Source organism: Quercus robur, chromosome 12, assembly GCF_932294415.1.
Source record: "Quercus robur chromosome 12, dhQueRobu3.1, whole genome shotgun sequence".
Classification (NCBI taxonomy): domain Eukaryota; kingdom Viridiplantae; phylum Streptophyta; class Magnoliopsida; order Fagales; family Fagaceae; genus Quercus; species Quercus robur.
Window position 1 is genome coordinate 10696651 of NC_065545.1, and position 10938 is coordinate 10707588.

The 10938-nt window shown below is 34.5% G+C and overlaps 1 protein-coding gene across 1 annotated transcript; it reads right to left on the minus strand.

Annotated features, from left to right (window-relative positions):
• Positions 1-1480: 1480 nt before the first annotated feature.
• Positions 1481-10089, minus strand: LOC126710015 (puromycin-sensitive aminopeptidase). The gene is made up of 32 exons (XM_050410399.1): positions 9827-10089; positions 9180-9260; positions 8949-8993; positions 8654-8794; positions 8483-8558; positions 8173-8246; positions 7719-7832; positions 7557-7631; positions 7353-7460; positions 7024-7236; positions 6859-6920; positions 6708-6735; positions 6529-6615; positions 6409-6434; positions 6088-6151; positions 5912-5992; positions 5641-5688; positions 5497-5515; positions 5327-5331; positions 5216-5227; positions 5057-5113; positions 4835-4944; positions 4677-4757; positions 4394-4577; positions 3965-4113; positions 3732-3870; positions 3491-3637; positions 3292-3373; positions 3039-3208; positions 2194-2421; positions 2024-2095; positions 1481-1824 (listed from the first exon to the last, which is right to left on the minus strand). The coding sequence occupies exons 1-32, from the start codon at positions 9902-9904 to the stop codon at positions 1744-1746; spliced, it is 2937 nt and encodes a 978-aa protein (XP_050266356.1). The 5' UTR covers positions 9905-10089; the 3' UTR covers positions 1481-1743.
• Between the last annotated feature and the right edge of the window lie 849 nt (positions 10090-10938).

Here is a 10938-nt window from a genome sequence, read left to right on the forward strand (position 1 = left end):
GTTAAGTTAACTAGAAACCACGAAAAAATAAAGATTAAATTTAGATGTTTCTAAAATTTCAAAGACTATAACTGAAACAAAAATAATAATTTAAATATACAAAATTGAAATATGATACATGCTATGATACTAGTACATAATATAAACTATAAAGATTAAAAATAAAAGATGCAAAAATTTAATTGTGACCGAACGTAGACTATACTAAAAAGTCTAAAATCTGACATAAGCACGTTAGTCCAATCCTTTAGGCCATGTGATGCTCTTGGCAAAAGGATCTACTTTAGATTCGAATCTATCACATATGATATGATTAATACAAGAATTGTTAATATGGATTTCCACAAAGCATAATTTCATTTTAATATAGGACAACTAGTTACAGGTTTTTATGACTTTTTCAAACATCATCAGCATCTCGAGGGGAAGAGTTGAGGGGTTCGGGTAAATTACATTTGAAAAAAAATTTGGTAACAATTTTGGTCATAACTTAAGGCTATAATTTCACTCTATATCTTTTTCTTAGATGTGAATTTTGACAAATCTACCGTTGAATTACATTTTCTTCTTATATTCTTCATCTTTGTAAAATTTTTAGAATATCAAAAACCAATAGTTATGTCATCAATCAAATATTTAAATTTCATGTTTTTGTACTTTAAAATTATGCATAAAAGAATAAGTTTATACATCGAATAGTAAAAAATTAAGTTTATAGATTAACACAAAATTTTATGTGTGTTAAAAAGATAAAAAACATACAACAAAGTTTATAGTCAAACGTCTATTATATTTTTGTCCCTATAATTTGGGATAAATTCGATTGGAAATCAATTCAATCTTGATTCAATTCACATAAGCCGAAAAATAAAGGATACAAACACATAATTCCCTTTATGAAATTTCATGGACCAAATCCGAACTCTTGAAATTTGAAGAACCAAAATTCAAACTATACCAAATTTTAGAAACCAAGAGTAATTTATTCATATTTCTGTTAGTAGCAAGATTATACACGGTAGTAACTTCGTCACACCCTTTGACCCACATCACATTGATCAATACCTCAGAAGTTTTTTCCCATATTTTTCACATTAGACTCTGTTAAGAGAAAATAAATTAGTATTGCATCAAATTCAATGGTAGGTTCCACCTTATGATAGGAAAAAGCATTTTTTTCCCTTTTTTTCCATATTTTATTTTTTTGTCATTTTGAACCAGTAATAGCAAGGAAACTTTATCATATTTGTTGGTAACATAAATCATACTAACTTGTCACATTTCGATAGTAACTAATATCACTATGCTTTAGCAAAAAAAACCTAAAATCACTATGCATAAGAGAGATAGCAATGAGAGAAGCAGGGCTAGAACAGTGATTCCTGATGGGGTTTTTGAGTTTTGGAACTGTGTGGGACTCTTTTCAAGATCTCATCCAAGTATTGAGTGGGTACAAACACAACACTGTAAACGAAGAACGTTTTACATAAAAGAAACACACTTCTATAAATTATAATGTATCATATGTTCCAGCACAGTGCTAAAGCAGCCCCCGTCACCCCAAAACGGAATACAGTGACTTTGGAAGTAAAAACAGTTTTAATTAATGGAAAGTTTCCTCTGCTCTACATAAAAAAACATAGTTTATGGAGACAAGGCAAAACATGACAGAACATATTTATTATCCTATAAAGCTGGCGATGGTTCTTTGCATTATTTTTCACCTGAAATAAATCAACACATTTAAGCAGCCAAGCTTTTTGAGGCAATCTCAAATACATTCTCTGACAGTCCATTGGTAGACATTATCCTCTCCAGCTGTGCCTGCAAAACACCAATCAAATTTTGTACTTAGACAAAGACAACATTGTCCTCTTTCAGTAGAACAATTTTTTGAGATGTAGTGTAAGAATGAATTCATTACAAGTAGGACATCATAAGTTTACAATATGAAAAGAGGGGATTTAGATTAAAAAGACAACAACAACGTTAACAAGAAATATTTACAGCAACGATGTCCTACCTTCGCATGGTTTTGCCTGGTTTCATCATAACGCCTCCATCTAGAAAAGGCTGAGACCATGCGGGATGCCACCTACAATTCATGACAAGGATAAAGAATACCAAAAATAAATTAGTAATTAATATGATGTAAATCATATAAAAAGCCCGAAAAGAAAATTTTGAATGGACCTGAGGGTTGAGTTTGTCTAGTTGCAGTACAATTTCTCCCAAGAACTTGTAGCCTGACCCGTCTTTTGCATGGAAATTCACAGGAGACCCACAGAAACCTCCGATGAGGGAGTACACCTTGTTTGGATTACGCAGGTCAAATGCAGGGTGGTCTAAGAGGCTCTTAACATTCTCAACGTTACCAGGAATGTCAGACATGGCTTGAAGGGCAAACCATTTATTCACAACCTGAAGAAAAAGAGGAATATGAGATTGGGGAGGATAAGATTATGTCACGATGATGAGAAGAAACTTTCCCTGCATAAATTGGTGAAGGAAACGATTCTCAAAATCCAGAACCACACTCAACATCGGATAAATAAAAAAAATAAAATAAAAAACAGTATCATATACACTAATAAAAAAAAAGAAAAACTGAAAAGCTCCAATAGCAACTTGTAAACATTAAGCATGTTTTCATCCACTGATAATTAGGGAATATTAAGAATGCATCACCAGTTCAATCTTGCCTCATAATTAGCTTTGTTAACAAAGTTACCTAAATGTCTTTCTTCCACAGAGATGCTTCCAAACACAACTTGATCAAGTTCTAAGGATGCCCATTTATTTTCCTAACAAGTATCATTTCCTGTGTATACAAGCTGAGTTCTGAACTATGCCTTACAACTACTCATATATCAGGAAGGTCCTCATTGTGTACTTGGGAAAATCCTATGCAAAATACCTACCATACATTCCCTCCCTTAGAGAGAGAGAGAGAGAGAGATGAAACGCACAACACAGAACTCAGAGAGACCCAAAAATATCATTCTAGCAAATTAAGAGCAATTGAGCAGAAGTAATACCAAAAAGTCATGCTGCCACTTGCTATAGAAGTCAGCCAGAACATCATCACGAGTTTTACCAGGGTTCTGGGCTATGGCCGCCAAAGCTGCAAATTGATCAGTCATATTTGTGGCAGTTCTATACTCCTGCAACGCAAACTCGGTATACTCTGGAAGTGATGCAAGATACACTACAGAAAATACAAAACACAATCAATTTATAAAAGTTTATCAGAGGCCAATCTTGCAAAAATACAATTAAAGCAAAACATACCTAGTGCAATATTCTTCAAAGCACGCCTTGCCATATTAGGGTGGTCAAACACATACTCTTCTGACCTCCTATTTTTTTCAACCTGTGAAGCATTAACACAAACAATTTATTACTCAACAAAAAATAAATAAAAATAGATAGAAGCACAAAATAGTAATTAATATATCATATTTATGCAACTCCTAGGAAGAATGCATACTGTGCTGAGTAACTCTGCTTTCAGTTCCTGGGCAAGCTGCTTCCTGATGAAAGTGCGAACAGAATGAACAGCATCAGGATCTGCAACTCCCATCATGTCCATTATTTCCCCTTCTCCAGGTAGAGTCATTGTCTTTGCAACAAATTCCTGGAAAGCAGAGGTCATTGAATTGAAGTTACATTAGTACATTCACCCTTCCCCCACTATTTTTTTTTTTTTTTCAAAAAGAAAGAAGTCATACTTTATCCAAGCTTGAGTCACCAAGTATGCTTCTGAGTCCATGCACAAAATTTGGATTCAGAACCAATGGCTTGTTTTGTTGGAAATCAGCCACCAAGCTGAGCATCAGCTTGCGTGCCAGCAGCTGTCCAGCCTCCCAACTGAACAGAAAAAATAATCAAGTAAATTTCTGTCCATCAGTTGCTAATTACAAAAAAGAAAAAAAGGGGTATCGCAGCATTTAGAAAGACAAACCGGTTGAACTCATCAGAATCATGAGCAAGAAGGAAAGACAGATCGCTGTCAGTCAGATCAGATTCAAGACGAATAGGAGAACTATAGCCCCGCAATAGAGATGGAACTGGCCGCTCAGATATATCAGAAAACACAAACTCTTCTTCTTTCTGCTCAGTCCAATTCCAATCATACAAATATTAATACGTGTATAAACAATTAAAAAGTAATAAAAGGCGCCTAATGCTTAGCAATGTAGTATTGGGTCAATACAAACATAAGACAAAATTGTTCTTGCTTTGCATAGAATATGAAATGGATTATCTCAAAATGTCTACAAGATTTTGTATTTATCTTTTCTCTTAGTAACTCACTGTTGGTCCATTAAGCAAAAAGGGAAAATACACACAAAAAAAAGAAAAAAGGCAAACATAAAAGTTCTGAACTGACCTTGGTCACTCGTAGAACTGTAGTATATACTGGCTGATCATTGCTTGAGACAGACTGCAATGTTCCATCATGATACACAGAGGAAAGAGGGATGTCCTTGCCAGTTGAGTCAAGCAAACCTAGTGCAACAGGAATGAACATGGGTTCTTTTACAGGTTGCCCTGGAGTCGGTGGTACCTCTTGACTGTGAAAAGCCACAATCAAACACTTGTTAGCCATATCACCAGCCAATGAGAAAGACCATAATTCTTTGCTGAAAGAGAGATCACAAGCATATGTATACCAGAATTTTAGAGAAAATGTACGAGCTTTGGGATCGTATGATGATGTCACTTTGACAAGAGGGGTCCCAGCTTGGGAGTACCTGTATTTTAGTTATATTTTAAAGAGTAAGTATCAAAATTTTCAGAAGCTCAAAAGAAACAAAAGGCAGATACAGACCATTGTAAGAAATTAGCAAAATCAGCATCATTTGCATCTCGCATGGCAGCAAAAAAATCTTCACAGGTTACAGCTTGCCCATCATGTCTCTTGAAATAAAGATCCATGCCCTGAAAGTGGAGAAATTGTATACATGGACACCCACAGATCAGCAGCTATATAATGAACTAGACATTTATATCACATAATCAGATTTAAACTCAGACAAATTCTAAATCTTACTTTTCGGAACCCTTGACTCCCCAGTAAGGTTTTGTACATCCTGACAACTTCAGCTCCCTGAAATTGGATCATAAGAACAAAAAATCAATAAATTAAAAAAAAAAGTCATTGTCCTGAGAGAGAGAGAGAGAGATTTGTTGTTGAACAAAAAAGTCAAACCTTTTCATACACCTGTAAAAGAAAATGAAACAAAGTACAATTAGATAATTTCTCAAGAGCGTACATGGGATATGAGGATTATAAGATGCAAAGACAATTGCTAAACCCTACCGTTACTGCACGTTGAAGTTGGTGAAGGCCCCAAATCAGCATCATATCCAACACAATGCACAAGAGATCCACATATCCAAAAGTTAAAAGAACATGACAATTTCCAATTCACCAAAATAAATGTGAATATAACTATTAACTCAAGTTAAATTATGTAAAGAACAACTTGCCTGTGTAGAAGTTGTCCATCTGTTGTAGGATGGAAGAAGAAGGAACACAAGTTAAAAGCGTTATAGTCAAGAAAGACGTATATTATGTTGATAACATGACAGAAACTTTAGAAGAGATAAAAGAAACAGAAAATGATTTCTGACCTTAATGTAAGAATGTGGCCGTACAGGATGAGCCATGGGACCAGCATCCTGAAAATTAAGGAAACATATATACACTTAAATGCAGCATATAATACCAAAAACTCTACACAACGTCAATGACACCTATTTTAGATAGGCAAACATGTCTATTCACAAATGCTCTAAATGGTTTAAAATGATAATTAGACAATTATGATAACATTATAAGAACAAAGGCATCAATCTAGAGGTTGCACGCATTTTATATATTCTAGAAAGAAAGAAGGAAGACCTGTGGAAACTGAGAATTTCGAAGCTTGGAAACATCAGCAATCCGCTTTACAGTACGACTTCCCAAATCAGATGAAAACTCCTACCAATTATTAAAGATTCTTATATTTGTAAGCTCCAAAAAAGAATATATAGTGTGTTCAAGACTAATTTGTAGACAGGACAAAAAGCCTATACCTGATCACGGAAAACAGTGAGACCTTCCTTTAGGCTGAGCTGGAACCAGTCACGACATGTCACTCTGCAATTATTATATCAAATCATGACTGAGGTGTGAACACATTGAATATTAAAAGATAAGGTAGTGATTAACATCAAAGTTCCAAATCATCATGAATAGAAGAAAATTAGTTTCAAACCAAAGTAACAAGTATAAAAGTGACAAATGTAAGAAAGCAAACTATAAGATGAGGAGCTAAACACACAGCACATTTTTTACTCTCTTTTTTTTTTTTTTTTTTTGAAGGAATAATGAGCTATGATGGGATATGAATTAACCTGTTGCCAGTCCAGTTGTGGAAGTACTGCAAATTATAAAAAACATGAAACCAATGTCACTAAAAATTAAATTCATATTAGAGAAAAGAACCCATTTCATTATAGATATTAATAACAAACCTCATGGCCAATAACTCCTAAAATTGCAGCATAATCTGCATCTGTAGCTGTTTCTGGAGATGCCAGGACAAGCTTGGAATTGAAAATCTAGAAAAAGGCAATTTAACTTCAACTATAGTTTCGAAAAGATCTAAGGAGAGACATCAATGTGTGAACTGAAATAAGTTCAGAAAGCATACATTCAAACTCTTGTTTTCCATGGCTCCCCTGATCATTTCAGAAACAAGAAATTTGAGCAAGTAAAACATTAAAAGTACTATAGCACAAGATATTTGTCACCAAAAAGTATCAAATGGGTACCAAATATTTATTTTAAAAAAATTAACTTACATGTTAAAATCTGGAACAGCCACAATATTAAAGAGATCCAGGTCATATTCAAGACCAAACACCTGTTTGCAGAGGCATAAGACAGAAAGTATGCTTTAGAATAAGATCAATAAGGAAATTTTTAGTATCAAATTAAAAAATCAGGTTTTATATGAAGAAACTAACATCCTCATCCCATTTCATAGCCGCCTTAAGCGAATACATGGCATGAGCAGTCTTGGGCACATCTTGTGCTGGGGTCCAGATCCTTAGTGAGACCTCCCTACCAGAACGGGTGATAAATTTGTCATCTCTGCTCTCCAACTGTCCAGCAACTAAGGCAAACAAGTAGCAAGGTTTCTTAAAGGGATCCTCCCACAGGGCATAATGTCTACCACCCTGCAGCAAAGAAAAATAACAATAAAGAACAGCACATAAGATTCTAAATAATTGCCCCCCCTTTTTTTTTGGTTGGAACACAAATGCCTTTTCCATGCAGAAAAAGTGAAGCTTACCTCGAGGTCACCTTGTTCTATGAGATTTCCATTAGACAACAATACCGGATACAATGACTTATCAGCTTCAATGCGACATGTGTATTTTGCCATTATATCAGGGCGGTCCTGTTTGCAGTTGGAACGCATCAATAAACTGGAAAGTTAGAATCAACATTTCCAATTACAGGCCACTAGAATAAATAGGTGCTGCAAGATACCCACCTGATAAAATGTAATTTTCCGAAAACCCTCAGCTTCACATTGTGTACAGAAATTCCCAGATGACTTATACAGTCCCTGCAGTGGATTTGATTTATTATATGGACAAGAGAGATCCACATAGACTTCAAAATGAACTTGTGGATACCAGAAGGCATGTTTTACCTCTAAAGATGTGTTCTGCTCAGGATGTATCTCATTAACAATTTCCAAAGCAAATGTACCACTAGGTGGTGATAGGAGTGTCAAATGGCGCGAGTCCAACAGGTATTCTCCCTCCTATGAAGAAAAAAAGGGGTCATAGTAAGAAAACCTTAAAAAACTAAGTAATACTCTAGCCCACCTGCACCCCTAGAAAACACACAGACATACACCAATTCATAGCACTAGAAATTATTAAATTAGAAAATATATATTATTATATGGCATGTCAATGATACTGTAACTCAGGTATCTTTAGATTTAAGTAGAACCAAAAAAAAAAATTGGCTATTAAACTTAAACTTCCTATTGTAAGAAGTCAAACCACAACGCATATATTTATAAAATTTGGGCAACAAGAAAGGCTTTCTATTTGTTTGTATTGAAGGACCTTAGGAAAAGTAGGAAAATTACAAACCTTGACTTCCTTGCCATTAACACAAATTGAGACCAACTTTACGTCATGTCCATCCAAAACCAGAGGAGAAGAACCTATTTCACAAGAATTATTTATTAAAAAAGAATAAAAATGGCATAGAAGTATTCTTCCAAAATTTCTCATAGGCCTTAACTTGAGTAGAAGAATGAACAAGACCTAATACTTAGACCGCTGCTATAGGAAAATGTGAGGAAAACATTGCCGCTTGAACAGCTAATTACTTATCTGTCAGAGATATAAATACTACCAGTGAACAAAGTACTAAATAGGAAGAATGGTCACAACCCACCTTCAATTCTGGGGAGCACAGTTATTTTTGAAGAAACAATTGTTTTCTCTTCACCCAATGAAAATCTCAAATCCACCTGTAGTCATAATTCCATCAGTATGCACACAAAAACAAATGCCACAAAGTTATTCTAGTTCTAACGTGGAAAAATTAATTTAAGTATATTTGTACCGTATCAAAATAGTAATCAGGCATCTTGTAATCCTTCAAAAAGATTTCTTTAGGCATATCCATCTCGGATTCTTCAACAGGTTTTTTTAAGGTTTCTGTGGCAAACGAACAAATCAGCCTCCTGTTGGCTTGTTTAGCCCTCTACAATAAGGTTGAGGAATGCAAATGATTAAAAAAATGATAATTAGAAACTACAAAGTACCCAAAATGAGCATCAAACACGATATGTATATCATGTGTGTGCTTGTGTGTAGACATACAAGAAAGCACATTAATTCAATCTATAGCAACTTACAGATAATGAAGGATATGAAAAGCGACAATTCCTTCGGCACAAAGCCTGAAATCAACAATCAATCAATGAATCCATAAACCTTCTTTGTTTTTTCCTCTTTTTTTTTATAGCAAAAAACTCCTATTTGAATAGCAGAGATCCAAAATCATTCAGAAGCCACTAAACACAATACCACTAAAAAAAATCCTAGTAGACTATATAGTGAGAGAGAGAGAGAGAGAGAGCACCAACCTCCGAAGTAAGAAAGCGTCTATATCTATAAATATTTTTTGCTGAATTCTCCAAAAACCTAACACGGCTTGTAACCTGAAGCTGCAGATAGACAAATCAAACCATTTTTACAGGTGAATTAGCTATCATGAAGTACAAATCATAAAACTAATTCACGACTGGAAATCAACAGCAGATAAATTCAACTTCACATAATTGAACACAAGGCAACCAAACTTCCATATGCTATGAACTAAACCCTCACCAGGCAGAAAGACTCATTAAGAGCATGACCTAAAACCCCACTTCAAAATTAATTGCAGTTTCTCTATTTAATTCCTCAAAATTATTAGTCAATACACTACACCTCACTCTCCACTATAAAAGTACAAACGCATATCACCAACCAAAGGAATATATGTGTGTGTGTGTGTCTAGAGAGAGATCATTAATAAAAATGAGAACGATTGGCAATAGAATCTCATCATTCCCATGGAACCAATATGAAAAAATAATAGGTCTAAAACAAATAAAGTAATATAATGTACAAAAGAAAAAAAGTTTGTAACCATAAAGCAGCTATTAAAATTGATTCCAAGTTTTTTTTTTTTTAACACACAAATACAAACACAAAACCATGACTGAGGAAATGAGAAATAGGTATTCACAGGAGCAGAGGAGACCAAACCCAAAAGACCCATCCTTGCCAAACCCGCACCTTTGCATGGCAGAACCAACCGAGCCATTCAAAATCGAAAGCCTAAACAAGCTAGTATTACAGCAACCACTATCAGTTCAAAGATCAATCTCCTACAAAGTCCCCCACAAAAGGATTCAACTTTCAATGAAAATAAGTGAGACCCAGATGGTCAAAACCCAAAATGATAGCCAAAGGGTCCCCAAAACCCTAGATCAGATAAACCCACAAGAGAAAAAAAACAGAGTCGCTCCTTATAGCTATATATATGGATAATTCAAATTATGGACAAGAAAAATTCAAATAAATAATAAATAAAATAGAACTACATCAGCCTTGTTTCACTTAAATATGCACACAAAATATTAACTTTACATAAAAATTTGGGAGATATTGATCTCTGGGCTTCACCTTATTTGATGATCAAATGCAGAGAAAACAGAGGATCCCTCCGAAAGCAAAGTGTGAAGAATGGATAGGGTCTCCCACAAAAGAAGATATATTTATAACTATTAAAAAATTAAAATTGTTACTATGATTGGTTGTGATAATTTTAGAAAAATTATAAAGTCAATTTTTTAAAATCTTATTGGACCAATAGCAGGGTGGTTTAGTAATTTCGTTATTTTAATATCTTTTTGCAAACATCGTTATTCTTATTTTAATATATCTATCTTTCAACCTGTCATTATATATCTAATCAGAACAAAAAAAATCTCGTACTTCTCAATGGGCTGAAAAGGACTGCAATAATTTGGCCCAAAATTTTTGGGCCAACCATCTTTTGTGTGTGGCTTTAATTGTATAGGCTAGACTGAGCTACATGAGCAGGCCTTAATGATGCTGTAGAGAGCTTAAAGAGTGAAGTGGGCCGGCCCATATGGCAATAATATAGGTTGGCACCATCACAATGTGTAGAGGATGGCCCAAAGGATAATGCATGATGCGAGCGCGGCGCCATATAAACAGTTAGATACAAAAAATAAAATATTAATCGTGAAATATACTCTAGCATTCTAATCTAGGTTAAAACATGTTGAAACCAACATTAAAAGGAAAAATGAGTGCAGAGAAGCGTGATGA

Excerpts from the sequence above, each read along its gene's own strand:
- LOC126710015 (XM_050410399.1), bottom strand. The coding sequence starts at position 9,904 with ATGGCTCGGTTGGTTCTGCCATGCAAAGGTGCGGGTTTGGCAAGGATG. Across the intron at positions 8,795-8,948 it reads TTTCATATCCTTCATTATCT|AGGGCTAAACAAGCCAACAG; the intron begins GTAAGTTGCTAT and ends ACCTTATTGTAG. Across the intron at positions 1,825-2,023 it reads CCAGGCAAAACCATGCGAAG|GCACAGCTGGAGAGGATAAT; the intron begins GTAGGACATCGT and ends GGTGTTTTGCAG.